General features: G+C 53.2%; 3 protein-coding genes across 10 annotated transcripts in view; 2 read left to right on the top strand and 1 right to left on the bottom strand.

Annotated features, from left to right (window-relative positions):
• The window catches only part of PLCD4 (phospholipase C delta 4), a 30,861-nt gene extending 27,463 nt beyond the window's left edge, over positions 1-3,398 (top strand). The window contains exons 14-17 of the mRNA XM_043993109.1: positions 224-359; positions 449-598; positions 739-870; positions 3,263-3,398. Coding sequence (XP_043849044.1) covers positions 224-359; positions 449-598; positions 739-845 — 393 coding nt within the window. The 3' untranslated portion in view covers positions 846-870; positions 3,263-3,398. The remainder of the gene's footprint in view (positions 1-223; positions 360-448; positions 599-738; positions 871-3,262) is intronic.
• Positions 319-17,281, bottom strand: ZNF142 (zinc finger protein 142). 6 transcript variants are annotated; one of them, XM_043993103.1, is made up of 11 exons: positions 16,869-17,281; positions 16,532-16,578; positions 15,327-15,378; positions 14,661-14,987; positions 12,840-13,442; positions 11,743-11,967; positions 9,088-9,900; positions 7,888-8,065; positions 4,613-7,550; positions 4,063-4,168; positions 319-2,892 (listed from the first exon to the last, which is right to left on the bottom strand). In XM_043993103.1, exons 4-11 carry the CDS (start codon positions 14,938-14,940, stop codon positions 2,435-2,437), a joined length of 5,601 nt encoding a protein of 1,866 aa, XP_043849038.1. In that variant the 5' UTR covers positions 14,941-14,987; positions 15,327-15,378; positions 16,532-16,578; positions 16,869-17,281; the 3' UTR covers positions 319-2,434. The 6 variants fall into 6 exon arrangements, with proteins under 6 accessions (XP_043849038.1, XP_043849037.1, XP_043849043.1 ...); XM_043993102.1 differs by having other exon boundaries at positions 17,168-17,265; XM_043993108.1 differs by lacking the exon at positions 15,327-15,378.
• A 138-nt stretch (positions 17,282-17,419) lies between these two features.
• LOC122746859 (mitochondrial chaperone BCS1) lies at positions 17,420-20,413 on the top strand. Of its 3 annotated transcripts, XM_043992912.1 has the most exons (9): positions 17,420-17,518; positions 17,692-17,759; positions 17,904-18,264; positions 18,348-18,487; positions 18,682-18,876; positions 19,076-19,139; positions 19,434-19,603; positions 19,806-19,923; positions 20,114-20,413. In XM_043992912.1, exons 3-9 carry the CDS (start codon positions 17,945-17,947, stop codon positions 20,391-20,393), a joined length of 1,287 nt encoding a protein of 428 aa, XP_043848847.1. In that variant the 5' UTR covers positions 17,420-17,518; positions 17,692-17,759; positions 17,904-17,944; the 3' UTR covers positions 20,394-20,413. The 3 variants fall into 3 exon arrangements, with proteins under 3 accessions (XP_043848847.1, XP_043848848.1, XP_043848846.1); XM_043992911.1 differs by having other exon boundaries at positions 17,471-17,759; XM_043992913.1 differs by lacking the exon at positions 19,076-19,139 and having other exon boundaries at positions 17,469-17,759; positions 19,439-19,603.
• The last annotated feature ends 2 nt before the right edge of the window (positions 20,414-20,415 follow it).

The raw sequence follows: 20,415 nt of genomic DNA, 5'->3' as shown, positions 1-20,415 counted from the left end.
AAAGTGGGAGGAGTGAGCATATTGAAGCTACATTGCATAGGTTTTGAAAGCTTCTCAAGGTTCTGTCTGGATGGGTTTTAAACTGCAAAGAACCTACTGGGAAAAGACCTCAAAGTCTAGCAAACTGGCTCCTAGAAAATGACACCAGGTTCCACGACGACTGGACTGGACCTAAGGAGAGGCCCGGGAGCAGCGTGGGCAGCCCTGCTCTGTCTGCTTGCAGGTGATCAGTGGGCAGCAGCTCCCTAAAGTAGCCAATAGCAAAGAGGGCTCTGTCGTGGATCCCCTGGTGCGTGTGGAGATCTATGGAGTGCCAGGAGACACGGCCCGACAGGAGACCAGCTATGTGGAAAATAATGGTGAGGAAGACCAGCCCCAGGAAGCGCCCTGCTGGGGAGGGGAAGCCAGTGGCCATTTACTGAGCCAATGCTGTCTCCTGGCCCACCAGGTTTTAATCCCTACTGGGGGCAGACACTGCAGTTCCGGGTGCGAGTGCCAGAGCTTGCTCTCCTCCGATTTGTGGTGGAAGACTATGACAGGGCCTCAAGAAATGATTTTGTGGGTCAGTACACACTGCCTTGGACCTGTGTCCAACAAGGTGAGCCTCTTGGTCTAACCTTTAAAGCCTCTCCTCCCCAAGCCTGTGTCCCTCAGCAGGGTGAACCTGACCCCAGTCTAGGTAAGGGACAGGGCTCATTCATCATGGGCCCTTCTCTCCTGGGCTCATTCCTTATTCAGGTTACCGGCACATACATCTTCTCTCTAAGGATGGTACAAGCCTCCACCCAGCTTCCATTTTTGTGCACATCCAGATTCGGGAAGAGCTGGATGAGGAAGAAGACTGAGTGACAAGTGTCAGCAGGAGTTGAGGTGGGTGGTTCTCTCCTTTCTTAGCAGGTATCAGGGAAGGCTGGGCGGGGCGATCCTAGGAGCACAAGTTCCTGGATATTGGGTGGAGCTTCTTGCATTCCTAGGCCTTGCCCCATTCTGGGAAAGGAGGCCTCATCCCTCACCCCCTCCTCTTAGGTCTCAGCTTCCTTGGGCCTTTTACATCTTTCCTACTTTCTGTCACCACCAGAATCCCCATCATCTTCCTCTCCTTGGAAGTTGCTCCTTTTGTTGTAGTCTCCACCCTGATCCAGTTCTAGGATTTTCAGTCCCACACTGGAGCAAAGGAACCCAGAAGTGGTACCTGGAGTTTCAAAGCAGGGCCCTGCTCCCTTTGCCACAAGTATGGTGCTAAGGGAAAAAAGCCAGAGCCTCTGGGGTAGAGGCTGTGGGACAGCCAGGTCACTGCATGCTGGACGGCATCCTATCTGACCTCTCCTTGATCTCCTCCTGGCCTTCTTCCTAGGCCCGCGCCTTGCACTAGAACAGTGTACACAATCCTGTTCCTCCCCCTAATTCAGTCTTGAGCATGGCTTGTCCTTGTTTTGGAGGAGGAAGAACAGAAAAAGGTAGAAAAGGGGCCCAGCAGGGAAGGGCAGGGTCCAGCTTTCCTGAGAGTTGGGCAGAGAAGTTAAGAATAAAGGTGCTGAGAGAGGAAGTAGAAAAACACCCTGGTGGGGTGGATGACAAAAGGGAAGGAAGGGAAGGAAGATGGAAAAGGCCTGAAGCCAGATCTCACCTAAGGCTGCTGGATCACGGAGAAAGGCCCTGGGTGGACCATTACCTCCAGAGCCCTCTTTCCCCAACAGGGTCTTTGCCCTTCAGCTCCTGAAAGCTGCTGGTCAGCTTCTGGGCGTGTCTCAGGGCTAGGGATTCCTATGGAAAAAGAGGAAATACAACTGTTTATCTGCTCCAAGACCCCTTTTTGCTAAAACCTCCTTTGCCCAAGCCTTTCTCCGAGCTGGGGTGAAGGGAGTGAGTCAAGTGGGGGGACAGGGATCAGGGACAAGGACGAGCTGTGTACAGGCTTGCACCGGTCTCGTGTCTGATACTGTGTTTCAGTGGGGATGGAAAGGATTTAGAGAACAGTCTGAGAAGGAAGGGCAGAATGAAATGCCAGCTTGGTTAAGAAATGTGAAGAAAAAACAGACAGGAACCTGAAGCTAGAGATCACATCCTGTTTAAGTTACTTTGTACAAAGTCCATGCCTTTAGATGCTTAATCAAGATGTCCTGATGATGATGGAATAGTGAAAGACATAACAAGTAAGAAGAAAAGGCCTTTAAAGAGTTGATAAAATCCAAGCCCCTGAATTCAGGATTTCTAGAGGAAAATCTTAGGGATCCTGAGGACTAAAGACACCTTAAGTATGGAAAGAGTCATTTTTACACAGCTGTCCATTTCATAGTACCCTATGCCCAGTCCTAGGAGGGGTCCAGCCTCGCGGGTGTGACAAAGCCAGTGATTCCTCGCCCCTCCTCGGTACCAGTATGTGGTTCTGATCCAAGCCCTTGTCCCTTGATGCATGACCTCTCAGAAGTCTGGCTCAGCCTTCAGGGGCAGCAGGAGCTAGGGGAATGGGATCCTCAAGTTGCACGTCATGAAGATGCACTGTTGGGGTGGTGGGGTCTTTGCCCACACTCTGGCTGGGGTCAGTCTGGTCAGGGTGGTGCCTCCTGACATGCTTGACCACCTGAAACTTCTGCTTGGCCTTGTAGCTGCAGAGGCGGCAGAAGAAAGGGTGGCGGTCAGTATGGGTGAGGGCATGGTGGCGCAGGCCAGCAGCCCACCGGAAAGCGCGGTGGCACACATTGCACACATAAGGCTTGTCCTCGCTGTGCTTCCGAAGGTGGGTGCGTAGCAGAAACCTTGTCTTGAAGGCCTTGCCACACTGCTCACACATGAAGGCCCGAGCTTCCTGGTGCCGAGTCTCCTGATGCACACGGAGGGCATCTGCTCGGTTCGTGCAATACTCACACTCAGGACACTGGTATGGCTTCAGTCCTGGCGGGGGAGAGAGAAAAGGGAGAGGAGGCTCAGTGCCCAGTCCCTGACAGCCAGTCAGAGGAAACTTGGCAGGAAACAGCATGGCAGGTAAATGGCTTGTGAGGGACTGGGCCATGAGATAAGCATTGTAACCAGGAGGTGCGTCTTGTAAAGGGTTCCTCAGCCACAGCCCAGGGATGGAGCTGCCAAGATCTCTGACCTCTGGCTCACAGCTTAACGCGGACTTTGGGTTGCTGAATGGCCGCCTTGCACTACAACAGTGGGGAGGTGAAGCCAGGGGCTAGGACTGGGAAGAGAGAAGGTCTCTAGGCCAGTGGGGGAGAGCCCAGTTCAGAGCTTACATGCTCATTACGTTTCCTTTTTTTAGCACTCCTTCAGGAAGCTTTCCAAGCCTGCCGCATCAGCTCTGACCACCCCCGTTCCTCCAACACTTAGAACCCTATTCTAGGCATTGTATTTTCTCCTGCCCTCCCCTTTAGACTCTTAAATTCTTCCAAGGCAGGGACTGTGTCTGCTCTTTCTTCTGTACTCTGCACCCTCGATAAGGGCATTCAAGAGACGCCACTGACCGATACTTAAATTGCCACCTTGAGGACAGGAAGTGGCAATAGCTACCTAGAAAGGGTCCAAAACGGACCAGGAATGAAGTGGCCAGGGGACTCAAATTAGGTGAGAGGCTCCAGAGTCTCATTTTGTAGAAACAAGTGATAAACCCCAGTCTAACTCAAGAGGAAGGCAGATAAAGGAGGATGGTTGGGAAGAAAGAAACACTATCGACCAAAGCCAAGGAGCCTTGAGGACTCATCTGCCTTTTCTAAGAGTGCTATCCTAGGCCAATGGCCATCTGCCTGTCTGAAACCCACTGATCAATAAGTATTTATTATGTGCTCCTCATGTGCTAGGAACTGGAAATACAAAGATTAAAAAATAGAACCATCTCTGCTCTCAGTGCCTCTGTTCTATCCTCCCTAAGGAAAAAGAACTTTGCCTCTTTACTTCTCCTGAGAAGAGCTCATGTACTTCCACACAGCAGCCAAGCTGCCCTGCCCTGAGTCACTTTGAGGGTCAAAGCAAGATCATTCCTACACCTGCTGCCTCAGTGAGGCCGGGAGAACTGGGGGGGAGGGTCCCCTTAACTCACCTCCTCCCCACAAACCCCAGACTCACCTGTGTGCTTAGTCATGTGATATTTGAGCTGGTTTACCCATTTGCATTTGTAGCCACACTCAGGACACAAATATTTGCGCTCCTCTTTGTGGATTCTCATGTGGTACTGGAGACAGGGAGAAAAGCGGCACATAGATAAGATGAGGTACACACTAATGCCCCCTCCCCTTCTCTTGCATTTGCAACCATGGCCCCGGGAGCTGGGAAGGAGAGGAAGGGTGCTGCTTCTTCACTTATCCCTTCATTCCCCATCTTCAGCCCAGCTCTTAGGAGTCAGCCTTTGTGGCTCCAAAGTTAGCCCCTCCCCTGTTACATTACAGGATAAGGAGTTTCCCCTTTTAGCCCTGGTCTCTAGGTTCACCCAAGCAGGTCAATGGGCCATCAAGGACTGAGGGGCCTGAGGTCATCCCTGCCCCTTCAGCCAGGTGCTACACATGCTTCCCCTTTCACGCTTTTCTGACCTGGTCATTCCGATACCAGCGTGAGGCTCAACCCCTCAACTGTCCCATCTGGCCCTGAGTGCCAGAGGATCCCTGTCCCGGCCCCTCACCTTAAGGCGGGAGGGGTCAGCACAAGCGTAGGGACAGAGGTGACAGCGGTATGGCTTTTCCCCAGTGTGGATACGGCTGTGCCAAGTGATCTTCTGCCTGTTCTTAGTGCTGTATGCACAGTCAGTGCACTTGTACAATCGCGTCCCCCCATGCCCCTTCACGTGGTGATCTAGAACCAGCTGGTGGCGGCAAGCAAAGTCACAGAAGGGGCAGCGCAGGGGGGGGCCCCCCGCTGCCCCTCCACTCCCTCCATCCCCCACCGCCGCCTTCTCGTGCCGCTCCAGATAGTGCCTCACGAGCCCTGCCCGCTCCCGAGCTGCAAAGCTGCACAGGTGGCAACGATGGCTGAAGTGCTGTTGCCTCCGGTGCTCCTCCAAGGCCCCCCGGCTGGAGAATGTCTCCTGGCACGCACTGCACTCCAGCCTGGGGTGCTGTTTGCGAGTGTGGCATCGCAGGCTGGCGGGGCTGGGGCAAGAGAGGCCGCAGAGGGGACAGCGGAGAGGGCCTTCAGAGGCCTCAGTGGGAGAGCCTGGAGCTGGGGGCATGGGGTCCGGGTGTCTCCTCAGTGCATGCTGCTTCAGCGCCGTCTCTGAACTGAAGCGGGCTTCACACTGGGGACAGGCAAAAGATGGAGTTCCCTGATGGCAGCTGTTGAGGTGTCGGGTGATGTCATGCTGCAAGTAGCCGCTGTAGTCGCACAGTGGGCAAAAGTGGGTGGGTGTCTTGTCATGGACCCTCAGCCTGTGCAGGCGTAGCTTGGAGTTTGTGCCAAAGGTCTGGGGGCAGGAGCCACAGGGGATGCGGCCCACTCCTGTGTGCCGGGACTGGTGAGCTTCCAGGCGGTAGCGCCGTGTGGTTGAGAACTCACAGAAGGGGCACTGGTGGGGCTTGAGTCCTTCGTGTTTCAGCCGCCGGTGCTGTTGCAGGCACCGGCTCTGCTTGCAGGTGAAGCTACAGTCCTGGCACTGTAGCAGGGGTCGAGGACCCCGGGGGGCTGACGCTGCACGGGAAGGGGCAGCGGCTGTGTGGTGCCGCCGCTTCTGGTGCAGCCGCAGAGCAGCCGGAGCTCTGGCGGTGAAGGGGCAGAGGCTGCAGCACAGTTCTCTGGGCTCAGTGCTGGGGCAGCCCCGAGCTTGGTGTGTCCTGAGAGCCCGCTCCTGCCTGCAGCTGAAAGGGCAAGTAGGGCAGGAGAACCGGGGCCCTTTCTGGGGCCCCTGGGCACAATCCTCCCCGGTGGGGCCTGGCTCATCTTGGGAGCTCTTTTCCCCAGTGCTTGAGCCTGGCTCAGTTTGACAGGCACCACGTTGGCCGCCCCAGGTTTGGCCTCGGCAGCCCTCGCTTACATGGGAGGTAATGGATGAGAGACGGGAGCAAAGGAAGGGGCAGGCGTGGCAATGGAACTTCCCCTGCTCGAAGTGGAATTTCTCAGGGGATCCCAGGGGGGCGGAATGTTCTTCTGGTGGGGCTGGTGGGTCAGATGGTGGGCCGCCAGTTTCACTGACTCCCATGGGGGACATGGGAGGCTCAGTGGGGGGATTTTCCATGGAGACTAGCTTAATTTCCCAGGCCTCAGAATGGGGTGTCTCCTCAGTTATGATCTCTGTAGCAACAGTAACAACAGGCTGAGGGTCCGGAAGGGCAGGGGAAGCTGGTTTGAGCAAAGACTTCTTCTTGAGCAGGACAGGGCACTTCTTAAGGAGGTGGGTGTTAAGCCCACGCTGTTGCTTGAAGCTGGCCCCACATTCTGAACAGAGGAGGGGCTCCCGGCGGCCCTGGCACCCTGTTTTGGTGTGGAGCCCCAGAGCTTTCTCACGGCGGGTGACAAAGGGGCAGTGCGGACAGCGGAAGGCCTGTCCCTCCCCCTGCACCACCAGCATCTGCACCCGTCCCTCCAGCACTAGGGTCTCTGCCTGCTCTTTGTCACGTCTCCTTAGTGCTTTGAGCACCGATTCTGACTGAGGGAGCTGGGACAGGGATGTTGCCCCAGGTGACGGAGGCGGCGTACCAGGTCCCTTTAAGTTATCAGGGGGGTCATCTGAAGGTATGGGATTTCTGGGGGAATCAGGGCCCGGCCTGTCTAGCACAGGCTCCCCCCGAGCCTGCAACCCAGGCTGACCACCACTGTGGGGCTCTGGCTCTTCCTCAAAGTCAGGCAGAGCCTCCATTGTGCCATCTGGCTCCTCTGATGCCAAGGCTTCAGAGGAGCCCAGCTCCCCAAATTCCATACAGGATGTCTCTGTGATTTCACTGGGGGGAGGCCCAGCAGCAGGCTCCAGCTCAACACTGAGTGCCTCCAGGTGCAGGGTGCAGCCCTCCTCATCCACCTCTGCAGGACTGGGAGACGGCCCCACAAAGTTACCCCCATGGGGGACACTGTTCTCCCCTTCTTTTCCCTCTCCCTTCTCCAGGCAAATCTCTGACAGTGCCTGTGTAAAGTGGGACTCGACTGACTCCATGGGCTGGGGGCACTGTGCCCCCTGCTGGGGAGAAGGCTGGCTGGAGAGCTCTGGGACTGGCAGGGGAGCAGAGCCCTGCTCAGTGCCCTCCGGCTCCTGGCTGGCATGGCGGTTTGGCCAGGCCTGGTCTCCGGGCACATAGCCGTGGGCCTTGCGTTTGTGGAAGAAAAGTGTGGTGTTACTAAAGGTGCGGTAGTCACAGAGGGCACAGCGGAATTCTCGCAGGCGCGTGTGCTTGCAGTTCTCGTGGCTCAGCAGGGCCTGTTTGTGGCGGCTCTGGTAGCTGCAGTATCGGCAGGGGTACAGCGGGGCCGGAGCGCCTGGGCGGTGCTGGGAGGCCATGTGTTTCTGCAGCTCGTACTTGCGTTTGCAAGCAAACGCACAAACCTCACACATGAGGGACTTGCCTTGGTGACGCAATTTATGACTGCTCAGCTGGTCAGCGCGGTGGCAGCGATAGGAACACTGATTGCACTGGTACCTGGGCCGGGAGAAGAGAGAAAGGAGGGACACTTTAGACAAAGGCTCGCCTACACGTTCAAGGTCCAGACTCTGTCATGCCAAAGGCTTCCAGTGAGTGAGGGAAATGAGGAAGAGAAAGGGCCCGTGTGCCTGTGTGTGCCCAGGAAGGGCGAGGGCGTCCCCGGACTGCTCCCCAACGTGGAAGTCATCATGACTAAGTGGAGGTGAGGACAAAGGGAGCCAAGGCTGGGGAACAGCAGGGAGGAGAATGTTGAGATCAAGGGGCAGGGGCAAGAGCCTGCCTGGTGCCGAGTAGGGACCAGGGCGGAGGCTGCAGAAGGCGCCTGGGTGCACACCTGAGGTCGCCGGCATGCTTGCGCATGTGCACACTGAGGTAGTGCTTCCACTTGGTGACATAGCCACACTCGGTACACATGTAATCCTTGGCGTCTGAGTGGGTCAGCATGTGTTTGGACAGGTAGCTCACATCTCGGCAGGTGAAATCACACAGCTCACACTTGTGGGGTTTCTCTCCTTGGGCAAAAATGGAAAAGGGGAAGAAAGTGAGGTTGAGAAAGGGCTGGCTCCACACAGTCTTGCCCCTCTGCCTCCCTCACTGTCCGTGTAAGAGGTCGCTTCCCCCTTGTAACTACCATGAGGCCGGGCAGGGGTGCAGGTGCCTCATGGTGTCCATGAGAGAGTTCTAGGCCTCAGACACAGTCACATTTCCCAATGCTGCCTTCTGTTCTGAGACACCCCCTTTTCCAATTTCTGTGGACCACCTTCAGAGACCCACAGAACCTCACAAACTACCAGAGATGAACACAACAAAGACAAAAGAGCCCAACAGAAAGAGAAAGGAAAAGGGGGATACTTCAGGGCCTCCTGTTCAATTTCTTACTGTTGGTTAGTATGCATGGTCTGCAAACTTTTGGAATTGGTCAGAATCTCAAGCTCATCAATTCTCTGGGAGGGAAGTCTGAATGAAGGATGCAGGGAAAAGGAACTTTAAGTCTCAGTTATGTGGAGCAGAGGAGACAAATCGCACCACCTCCAGGATCCCTGGGCCTATTATTAAAAGTCTTAGGCATGGGAGATTATATAAATAAAGGGGTTTGGGATAGTTAATAAGCTTAAGCTCGAGTTGCCCAAATGTTGTGCTCTTAAAGCAAGTTTGGCACACTGATCTATTCATAGACAGATCATAAATCGGGGTCTGCGTTCTCCACTGGGCATTACCAGAAGCTGACCCTGTCATGAGTGTGGAAGGTGAACTGCAACTACAACTCCCAGGTTGCTAACACCTTATCTGTACCCTCTTTCAGAAGGAACCTGGAGGGGGAAGCTAGGTGGCGCAGTGGATAAAGCACTGGCCCTGGATATCTGGCCTCGGACACTTGACACTTACTAGCTGTGTGACCCTGGGCAAGTCACTTAACCCCCATTGCCCCGCAAAACAAAAACAACAAAAAAAACCAAGCAAGGAACCTGGAATAAGCAGAGTAGGAGAACCCCCTAAAGGGGGTGGGAAGAAGAGGCGGGAGGAGGAGCCTCACCAGTGTGGAGCAGCGTGTGGCGGATGAGCACCCTCTTGTGGGCAGTAGCAAAACTGCACTCGGGACACTGGTGGATCTTCTCATGGGCGTGCATCTTGCCCACGTGGTCTTGGTAGGCCACGGGGTTGAAGGTGGTGAAGGGACAGAAGGCGCAGCGCAGTTCCTCACTGCCCGGGTGCCCTTGTTTCTTATGCTTGCGGAATAGGTGCTTGTTGGAGCAAGCGAAGTCACAATGTGGGCAGTGGAAGGCATAGTGGCTCTTGCGGTGGGCCTCCATGGCCTCCGCCGTGGCAAAGAGCATGGGGCAAGCATGGTGCCGGCACTCCACAGCTCGCACCCCATGGGCCTCTCTCAAGTGCCGGATGAAGGCTTTCCGGTCTGGGGCGGCGTGGCCGCAGCCCTCCTGGAAGCAGTGGAGGCGCGTGGGCTCAGCTGCATGCCTCTTCAGGTGCTCCTTGAGGGCCTGGCTGAGGCGGAACTCCTCACGGCACACAGGGCAGGTGTAGACATCCGAGTAGAAGTTGGAGATGTCCTCATGCATGCTGGCCATGTGCCGGTTCAGGGCGTTCTTCTCCACAGCCCGGTAGTGGCACAGGGGACAGCGGTGTGCCTTCTCACCCAGCTCCCGAAGCAAGTGGATTTTGAGTTTGCTCTTGCTGGTGAAGAACTTCTGGCAGTTAGGGCACTGGAGGCTGGGATCTGGGAAGTGCAGGTGCAGATGCTCCACCAGGTGGGTCCGCTTCTTGAAGCAGCGCTTACACTCTGGGCACATGTGGGTCTTGAACAAGGATTCAGAGCCAGCAGCCACGTCTCCTGCATGGGGTTGGGAGAGACAGAGAGTGAGGGGCAGCTCCAAGGCGGGGGTTGAGGCACTGAGACTCAGAGGGGAAAGGGCAGAGACACAACAGTAACAACTGCCAGCACACACAAATTACTGTCGTCTCTCTTCCCTCCAAGAAATAAACATAATAGGGGGCAGCTAGGTGGCACAGTGGATAAAGTGCTGGCCCTGGATTCAGGAGGACCTGAGTTCAAATCCAACCTCAGACACTTACTTGACACTTACTAGCTATGTGACCCTGGGCAAGTTGCTTAACCTTCATTGCCCCACCCAAAAAGAAAGAAAGAAAGAAAGAAAAAAATAAACACAATTAAAGAACACAAGCCACAGAAAATCTCCTGTTACCCCTCTAAATCAATCAAATAGTAACCAAATAACAGTTTCATCCTTGTCCATCTCATTGCTTTTGAAACTTTTTCCTAGAACCATCCAAAAGGAACAGAATTGCAGACATAAAATGGGCCTTCGAGGCCATACAGTCCAACCCATACTTGAAAAAGGCCCCCCCTTCCCTCTTTTCTCTCTACAACCTGCCTGAAAAATGGTCCCCCAGTTTTGGTCAGAGAACTCAACCTCCACCATAGCCTATTCCACTTATTGGTTGCTTTCATTGTTGGGGTGTTTTTCTTGACATGAAGTCTAGATCTGCTCCTTTCCATTGACACCTATAGCTCCTAATTCTGCCTTTTGGAGGTGAGCAAAACAGGCCTTCTCTTTTTTCCACATGGCAGCCCTTCAAATATTTGGAGAGTACCATGGGTTTCCATTGTCCAAGTCAAAGCTGCTCTTCTCAAGGTTAAACATCCCTACTTCCTTCAAGTGGCTCTCCTATGGCATGAAGAGAATGCTCTTCACTACCCAGGTGGCCTTGCTCTAGTGCCTCTCCAGCTCATCCATATCTGCCCTGAACTCGTCCCAAACTGAGCACAACGGTCCCAGCATGGTCCAACCATCTCCTTACTCCTAGGACACTAAGCCTCTCCTAGTGCAGCCTGAGATGAGATGAGCTTCCTTGGTAGTCATATCACACTATGGATCCATCCTTGGCTTGCAGTCCATTAAAATTACGAGATCTTTTTTAGATGAAATGCTATGTATCCGTACCTACCTCCATTTACTATATGTGAAGGTGGTGTTTTGGTTTTTTTTTTGCGAGGGGGGGGGATCCAAACTTGATTTTATCTTATTAGATTTGGCTCAACATTCTAACCTGTTAAGATCTTTGTGAAACCTGATTCTGTCATGTGCTAGCAATCCCTCTGACCTCGGAGTCATCTGCCAATTTGATAAGCCAGCCATTTATGCCTTTATCTAAGCTAATGAAAAAAATATTAAACAGCACTGTTGTTGTTCAGTCACTTCACTCATGTGATTCTCTATGACCCCATTCAGAGTCTTCTTGGCAAAGGTACTAGAGTGGTTTGCCATTTCCTTCTCCAGTGGATCCGTTTTGTCAGGGGATCAGAGGTTAAGTGACTTGTCCAGAGTCACAGAGCTAGAAAGTGTCCAAGTCTGGATCTGAACCCAGGTCTTCCTGACTCCAGGCCCAATGCTCTATCCACTGCACTGTCTAGCTGCCCCTCACCATTAAATTTATTCAAATGAAGTCTGGGGACCCTGGATTCCACCCTGGAGCAGCTTAGGTGGCACAATGGGTTGGACTTGGAATCAAGAAGACCTGAGTTCAAATTCTGCCTTAGATACTTATTAGGTGAGTGGCCCTGGGAAACTTCAACCTTTTGTTTCCTCATCTGTAGTAACATCTATCTCACAGGGTTGTTGGCCACAAAAGAACTCTGGGGCTAATAAAGTACCTTTGAATTGCCGGGTCCCTTTTCGTGTCTTTTGGACTTTCTTGCTACTCCCCACCTTGGCTTCACTCTCTTCATCTACATTTTTCTCCTCAGGAGAAAGAAGGGCCTTTCCACTCTCTTCCTTCTCCTCCTCCTCCTCCTCCTCCTCTTGCACTGATATTCTGCCAAGCAGGGAGCTGCCTGCTCCTTCTGAAGGTTTCCCTTCACCAGGGGACTGCTCGGGGGCTGCAAAGAGTAAAGTCATACAGAAGTTAAAGGGGGTGGCCTGTGTCTCTCCACTCACCCTTCTTACAAGCACTTCATAGAGAATAAGAGGATGTGGGCTTTCATGTCAGGGTGGTTCCTTAAGACATGAGACACACTGGGAAAGTCACTTTTCCTTTCTGTGCCTCATTTTCCTCTTCTGTAAAATGGGGGTGGGGGAGTCAGACCTCAGCTTCCTTATAGCTCCAAGTCCAATGATAGAGACCTTTCCTTCTCTCCCTTGGCCCAGGGATTCCAAGGTGGCCATGGTCACAATACTGGCCCCCAATCCCTCCGATTCAGGCATTTTCACCTGGAAACCCTAATTCCGTTTTAGCCTGAGCCCAGGCTTCCTCCCCTTCAGTTGCAGGGAGGTAGTGAGCACCAGAACAAGCATCAGCCATGCTCTCTCAGTAGCCTATGAATAGCCCAAGGCTCAGCACCAGGAGAAGTGGACATGACCAGTGACAGAGGAGGAAATGCAGCATTTTGACTTCTCGTCCTTCTCTCCACTGTGTGAGCCCCAGGCTCAAGGAATTTCTGTCTGCCCACCCAATCCTGTCAAAAATATTCTTCCTTTGGTAGTTCTGAAAAGGAATTAATGTTGCTTGCTTTTTTCTGAAGACCCTGGATTCTCCTGCCCTGATGCACTGTTCAATTCCTTAACCCTAAACTACTCCCGTATTTTCAGAGCAAACCCCTTTGCACTGCTCTTGATAAGGTTTATTATTCTAACTCAAAGGGGGAAGGACCTAGCCACCATTTTTCCCTGCTGGAAATGAGAGCCAAAGCCCATAAAGCGATGCTCCTTTGAGTCAGAGTGGGGAAACGCTGACCTCTGTCTGGTCCCATACCTGGCTGCACCTCCCGAGAAGAGGGGTCTTGGCTAGGAGCTGGCTCCCTGTGAGCCCCAGGTAGGTGGCTTTGCTGGTGCTGACAGAACAGCTTGGCATTAGAGCCCATGTAGCTGCAGTGGCTGCACTGGAAGGGGTAGTGGGAACGGCGGTGAAGTTCCATGCTCTGCTGGCTTCCAAAGAGCAAGGGGCAGGCACGAAAGGAGCAGGGCACTGGGACCAGGCTGTGGGCCCTTTGTAGGTGGTCCTGTAGCTCCCTGTGTTCTCTGGTCAAGAACTCACATCCTGGCTCAGAGCAGGAGAAGGCCTCAGGGGTGACCTGATGGCTCTTGAAGTGGCTTTTCAGTGCCTGTGGCTGGGCAAATTCTTGCCCACACACTGGGCATGGCAGGGGCTTCCCATCTGGTGGGCTGTGCCCCTGTGGGGGGCTGGGGAGGCTGGAATCCCCAGGGTTAAGTTCTGCAGACTGCTGGGGGCCAGACGGGCTGCCCCTGGATTGCAATAGGGTCTTGGGACAATGGTGCAGGGCCAGCAATGTGGGCTCAGGAAAACTCTGCTCACAGCCTTCACAAAAGTACAGCTTCACCACCTTCACCAGAACACCTGCAGACAGGATGGCACAGAGACAGAAATTCAGGAAGAGAGAAAGTGAGGAGACAAAGAGCCTTAAGCACAGTGAGGATGGTTGGGAAACAACTTCTGATCCTGGGATACAGAATCATTTGCTTGACAAAATATTTACTGAGTAGCTAGCTGGAAGTCTAGTGTGATGTTATACACTATGGGAGAATACAGAAGACAGACTGTGTGGTCCCAGCTTCACAGGCAGATAACTAAAAAGCCATCTTTCCACACTCCTCAGTCAGGCCTCAGAACTTTCCTGGAATCCTAAGTCCAGTTCTGAGCTTCACAACTGAAGAGGGACATATGACATATGGAATATGGGGAGAAGAAGGAAAACACATAGAGATGGTAATAACTAAAAAACAATGATCCCGTAAGGCAAGAGGTTAGAACTGAGAAAACTAAGAGGAAGATGAGGATAACAGGATTTAAAGTCCCAGTAATATCTTAAGCATCTCTACAGAAACAACCAAGAAAAAGAAATGAAAGTAAAAACACAAGGTATTACAGTCAAATACCAGAAAGAACTATCTATAAATGAGTAGCAGATGACAGGTAAGGAAAACACTAACTTAGGGTATGGCTCCCACCTTCCGACCATCTGTCTAGGCTGAGTCAGGTGCAGACCTACCCAAGAATCAGGGTTGGGAGTCAGGTTGGGGGTGCACAACTAGATTACTTCTGGAAAAGTCTGCTTGTGTAGGAAACCTTAGCTGGCACAAGGGAAAGTGCACCTGAGAAGCACAGGCATCAGAATAGGTCTCTGAACAGTCTCCCTCTTATCCACACCTTCCTAGATAACAGTTCCTAACAGGAATCATCATCTTATCCATAAGGGAGCAGAAGAAAACTCCAAGAAAACTGATGGTACTTAGAGCCAGCTACAAAGCTAGGAATAAAAACATTCTCTCTCTTTTTTTTTTTTAATTGAGGCAATTGGGGTTAAGTGACTTGCTGAGGGTCACACAGCTAGTAAGTGTTAAGTGTCTGAGGCTGGATTTGAACTCAGGTACTCCTGACTCCAGGGCCGGTGCTCTATCCACTGCGCCACCTAGCTGCCCCAATAAAGACATTCTCCATGACTAAAAGCCATTTTCTCCCCTCCTCCCCCCACCAAGATGGCCATTTCTTGAAACATTTTTAGAAACATGGCTCACAATTGTTATAAAATCACAATATTTATAGGGCTCTTTATACCTGGGGTCTCTCCAGGGGCACTCTGGGACAAGTCTCCAGTGACAGCTTCTACGAAGATTTCCATGCTTCCTGTATTGCCCTCTGTTGCTGTGGCTCCCACAAGCAGGCAGTTTGAGTTGGTAGACAGAGGTGGGAGGGTCTCAGAGAAGGAAGGGCTCTGAACTGGCCCTGGGGCCCCACGGTCAGGAAGGGGGAGGGGCAGCAGTAACAGCTGAGGGCAGAGCCCATCCATTTCCTTATTGCTGTTCCCTTGTTGTGGGTCCAATACAGTATCAGTCATCACCTCCCATGTGGTTGCTGCACTTCCTTGGGATGCTAGTAAGCCAACTGAGAGGAAAAGCAGAAGATGTGCAGTTAGTTTCCTCCATGGGTCCCCAACAACTCCAGTATCTCCTCCTAGGCCAAATGAGCCATCTAGTCTGGAGAGGGCAAACCTGGAAATGTCCAGTGGTTGCTCATTTGGGTATCACCATGTATTGATGGTACCATTTAACATGAATAGTCCAGAAAAGTAGTCTCTTCTTCATTATGATTCGTTTTAAATAGCAAAAATATTTTTTAAAAAACCACACAATAGGACTAATTAATGGGGAATCAACACAGTAGAAAAAGTACTACGTTTAGTCAGAGGATCTGGGTTTGAAGTCAGGGTCTCCCACTCACTACCTGTGTGACCTTGAACAAGTCATTTAACTTCTCTGGTTCTCAGTTTTCTCATCTGCAAAATAAAGTAGGTTGAACTAAATCAGTGATGTCAAACTCAAATAGAAATGGGGCCACTAATCTGTTCATAAGGATCCCTGAGGACCACATACTTAGTTTTAAAATGTCATCTATGTTTATTGTATTTTTATGTGTTTTGTTAAATGTTTCCCAATTACATTTTGGTCTGGTTGAGCCTGTACTCTGGGTTGGCTGACACCCCTGAACTAGACGATCTCTAAGGTCCCCTCCAGCTTAAAGCCTATAATCCTATACTATGTATCCTATAATACACGTGATGATATACAATAGGGTTCTATATAGCACAAGTATATAAAATCCCTGTAAGAATAAAGCCAATAATCACCAGAAAATTTTCACCAGATTAAACGTTCTGTAGCTTGACAAACATAAGGAAGCAGTGACCCTTCTTATCACTAACATTTCATTGAACAGAAACAGCTATTAATTTCTGAATCCAAATGAAGCAAAGCATGTAGTTCTGTGAAGAAATGTGGGTGCAATGGGGCAGCTAGGTGGCTCAGTGAATAGACAGAGCACCTACCCTGGAGTCAGGAGGAGCTGAATTCAAATCTGACCTCAGATACTTACCAGCTGTGTGACCCTGGGCAAGTCATTTAACCAAAAAGAAAAGAAAAAGAAAGAAATGTGGGCACAGAAATACAAAGCCAATTGGCTGTTAAGGTAGTTCTTCACACTCAAGTCAACCATCCCATTGAACTTAAATCTCATTATAGGATGCTATCAAATGAAAAGACTGGCATTCAACTAACAGGGTAAGATCTAAACTACAGATGTAGGATGGTAGAAGTCAAGTTTACCTAAATGGTCTAAATGACATTCAAAGTTAGAGGCTACACTTTCGATCTCCCTGGCTGAGGGGTTCCCACCAGCCGTGCAGGGGGGCGGCTACCGGGTCATTTATTATCTTAGGGAGTTGCCCAAGGTCACACAGTCAGTCTGTGGCTGGAGGCAGGACTTGAACCCAGCAGGTGCAGTTGCTGGTCCCAGGCTCTCTATCTCTATAGATCTACATTAAAATGAAATCGCGCTGGAAAACAAGCTGGCGGATGGTGGCCATTGCAAGGAGACAAAGGGGTGGGCGAGGCTGCAGGGGAGTGGGTTTGTGGGCCAGAAGGGGACCCCACCTTGGCGCCCGGTTCGTCGCTTCTTCGGGGCTGTCGGATTTTCCTCCCTGGGAGAGACAAGCGGGGGAGCCTGTGGTTGGGGGGCCGACTCTGGGGAAGGCCAGCCGGGCTCTGCGCCCTGACCCGCTCACCCCTTCACCCCTGTCTCCGCTCAGGGGCCAGGCGAGGGGCTTGCACCTGGGCTGGGCAGGCGGGAGGGGCCGTCCCCCTCTGGATGGGGGTGGGGACGTTCCTGCAGGGTGGGGAAGGTGGGGGGTGTTGTCATCCGGGCCAGGCGAGGGATTAGGGTGTCTCGGCCAGGCGGGGGTGGGGTTGGGGGGGTAGATGGGGGTCTCACCTGGGCGGAGCCCTGACGCGGGAGGCGGGTATGTAATTGGGGGGGGTAACATTCGCGGGGGGTTACTGGCAGGGTGGGCGCGGCTCTAAAACCGCTCAGGATGGGCTGGGGCTCCCCGGCTCCTTCCTTCCACGCCGGGGAAAGCGAGCGACTCGAGGGCCCAGTTCTCAGTCTCCCTTTCCGGGCCCTCCTCGCGATTATCGGGAGGGCGGAGAGGGCTCTCCTCTCCGGGCCTACGCCCGGGCCTTCTCTCCTCCGCTCCCTCCCCGTCCGCCTCCCTTTCCTCCTCGGTCACCCACCTCGGGGTCCCGGACCAGAGAGAGCCGCATCTCTATGGTCAGCGGGAGGCAGGAGCGGCCCCGTCAGGTCTCCCTTTTGACGACCGCCTCCGGCCCAGTGGGCTCTGGGTTTCCGGGGAGCGAAAGGCCTCTCTTTCTCGCTCCGCCGGGGAAGGGGGGGACTCTATGGTTCTTCCCCATGGTCCCTGCTGGGGAAGACGGAGGGCCGGGGAGGGAGAGGGAGGGGGAAGCACCATCGAGACGGCGGGCCAGAGCGTCCGGGAGCCCGGCTGAGAGCCGAGAGCATGACGGGACGCGGCCAGAGGGCGCCTCCGGGAGCCAGAACGTGCAGTGCTGAGGCTCCAGCTCTAGGTAAGGGGCCAGGCAGCCTCGGGGCGGCCCGGGAAGCGGCAGCCATCTCTCCTCCCCTGCATCTCTCTGGGTAACGAGCTCGGCCGCAGCGCCGGCATCCAGCATCCCCGGGGGGGGGGGGGAGCCGCGCGTGACACATTCCTGCGCCAGGCTCTCAATTTTCCTGGCTATAGATTGGAAGGTCTGGCCTCCACGTCCACGCTCGCGCAGCATCCCCTCCGTGGTCCCCGCTCGAGCCCAGGTAGGAGCCCTGCACAGGTGTGACCTCGCAGCTTGTGGGGAGGGGGGAAAGCAGGGGTTCTGCACAGGTGACCTTGAAGTTTGTGGGGGAAGGTGGGGTCCGATGGCTCCCCTCTCCCAGTGGATCTGTCCCTACCACCCCCAGGTTTAGTAATGCGGAAGGACCCGTGACGAGAGGACCCCACGATGCCCCTGTCTGACTTCGTGCTGGCCCTGAAGGACAACCCCTACTTTGGGGCCGGCTTCGGCCTGGTGGGCGTGGGTACGGCCCTGGCCCTGGCCCGCAAGGGTGCCCAGTTGGGCCTGGTGGCTTTCCGACGCCACTACATGATCACCCTGGAGGTCCCCGGCCGGGACCGCAGCTACACGTGGCTGCTGAGCTGGCTGGCCCGGCATGGCTCCCGCACCCAGCACCTGAGCGTGGAGACCTCCTACCTGCAGCACGAGAGCGGCCACATAACCACCAAGTTCGACTTCGTCCCCAGCCCGGGGAACCACTTCATTTGGTATGGGGGAGAGGGTAGGGGGAGGCTTGGGCCACGTGGGACCGAGACCCACCCTTATTCAGGGTCCTGCATCCCCCTTTTAGGTACCGGGGCAAATGGATCCGGGTAGAACGAAACCGGGAGAAACAAATGATTGACCTGCAGACGGGGACTCCCTGGGAGTCGGTCACTTTCACAGCTCTGGGCACAGATCGCAAAATTTTCTGTAGTATCTTACAGGAAGGTATGGGAGGTTCTTCTTTTGAGATTGTATGTGGGATGGGGTTTGGGCCTGGAGGAGGCACCTGGAAAGGGAGCAGAAGGACCAAGGGAAATGGGCAAAAGCTAGAAGCAGCTGCCCATTTGATCTAAGAAACCAAATATCCAAGGAAAGGAACTGTCTTTCAAGTTTTCTTTTTTCCTCCCCCTAATCCTCAGCCAAGGAGCTGGCCCTGCAGCAACAAGAAGGGAAGACAGTGATGTACACAGCTATGGGCTCAGAGTGGAGACCATTTGGTCATCCTAGACGCCGCAGGCCCCTCAGATCTGTGGTGCTTGAGAAGGGCCTGGCTGAGCGTATCCTCCAAGATATCCGAGAATTCATCAATAACCCCAAGTGGTACAGCGATAGAGGTGAGGGGTGAGGGTCAGCAGTGTTTGTCCTTGATCCTCCTTGGTCAGGCTCTGGGGGGTGTGATGATGCTGGCAGGGTGGGTGGGGACAATTTTTTTGGGTCAAACCATTCGGCCGTCATTCCTCAGAACATCCAAATCTTGGAAGTTGTACAACTGGTTTTAGGTCCTGACCCTGCTGCCCCGGACTGTATTCCCAGGCATTCCCTACCGGCGAGGTTACCTATTGTACGGGCCCCCTGGCTGTGGAAAAAGCAGCTTTATGTGAGTAGAATGAAGCTCTCTCTCCCCTTCAATCTTCTCATCCCTGGCTTGGGATGAATATGTTTAGAAAAAGAACTGAAAGGAACCGAAGATGACTAAAGAGACCCCAGAAATGTCAACTAGGGTTTGGTAATGGGAAGTAGAACAGAGCTAACAAGAGGCAGAAGTGGGTATGGGGGTTACCAGAGACAGAACCTTTGACATCTACCTCCCTTCAACATTGAGTCAAAGGGGTAGAGGGAGGGAATGGAGTGTCATTATCAATGGCCTCATACTTTTTCCTGTCTTTCATAGCACAGCTCTGGCTGGAGAACTGGAACACAGCATCTGTCTACTTAGCCTTACTGACTCAAGTCTCTCTGATGACCGATTGAACCACTTGCTGAGTGTGGCCCCACAGCAGAGCCTGGTGCTACTGGAGGATGTAGATGCAGCTTTCCTCAGCCGCGACTTAGCAAAAGACAGTCAGTGCTAGACACTGGGGGTGGGGAGGACCAGGGATTGAGGCACACCTGCTTTGTTTTTCCCTTTAATTATTGCCTCCTATGGGCTATAGCTTTCATCTCATTAAATTTGTGTTTTCATATGCCTTATTTTCCCAAGTTTATGTTTCCCCCACTTCAAACCAAGCTGGCTGTGACTACCCTCTCTCCTGTTTTGCTTTAGATCCAGCAAAGTACCAAGGACTAGGACGTCTGACCTTCAGTGGGCTGCTCAATGCCTTGGATGGCGTGGCCTCCACGGAGGCACGAATCGTCTTCATGACGACCAATTATATTAACAGGTAAAGAAGGGGAAAGAATCATCTTATGGAGTGGAAGGCGATGAAGGAGAGAATTCCTAGCTAAATAAGAGAACATGGCAAATGAGAAACTTGACCTTTTCTACCCTTTTCAGATTAGCAAGGGGGGACACTAGGAAACCAGCTCCCAGCTCGAATCCAAATGACCCTGATGTCTGCTTCTTACCTCTAGGCTGGACCCTGCTCTGGTACGTCCAGGTCGTGTGGACCTGAAGGAGTATGTTGGCTATTGTTCGCACTGGCAGCTGTCCCAGATGTTCCAGAGGTTCTACCCAGAAGAACCCATGTCTGTGGCTGAATCCTTTGCTGAACGAGCCCTGTCTGCCAAGTGCCAGCTCAGTGCTGCTCAGGTGCAAGGCCACTTCATGCTCTTTAAGAATGACCCCAAGGGGGCTTTGCAGCATGCTGAGGTTCTTGCTGAGACCCCAGCAGGCTTAACATCAAACCAATAAACATCATTCATAGCACCAGAGT

This window comes from Dromiciops gliroides, chromosome 3, assembly GCF_019393635.1.
Source record: "Dromiciops gliroides isolate mDroGli1 chromosome 3, mDroGli1.pri, whole genome shotgun sequence".
Taxonomy (NCBI): Eukaryota; Metazoa; Chordata; class Mammalia; order Microbiotheria; family Microbiotheriidae; genus Dromiciops; species Dromiciops gliroides.
Note: the sequence above shows the minus strand (reverse complement) of the source record. Positions and strands in the feature narration are given on the sequence as shown.

Coding starts and splice junctions, on each gene's coding strand:
- LOC122746859 (XM_043992912.1), top strand. CDS start 17,945: ATGCCCCTGTCTGACTTCGTGCTGGCCCTGAAGGACAACCCCTACTTT. Junction 19,604..19,805: donor CCGCGACTTAGCAAAAGACA/GTCAGTGCTAGA, acceptor GTTTTGCTTTAG/ATCCAGCAAAGTACCAAGGA. Junction 19,924..20,113: donor ACGACCAATTATATTAACAG/GTAAAGAAGGGG, acceptor TCTTACCTCTAG/GCTGGACCCTGCTCTGGTAC.
- ZNF142 (XM_043993103.1), bottom strand. CDS start 14,940: ATGACTGATACTGTATTGGACCCACAACAAGGGAACAGCAATAAGGAA. Junction 9,901..11,742: donor AGGGACCCGGCAATTCAAAG/GTACTTTATTAG, acceptor AACCCCATGCAG/GAGACGTGGCTGCTGGCTCT. Junction 4,169..4,612: donor CTGACCCCTCCCGCCTTAAG/GTGAGGGGCCGG, acceptor CCCTGTCTCCAG/TACCACATGAGAATCCACAA.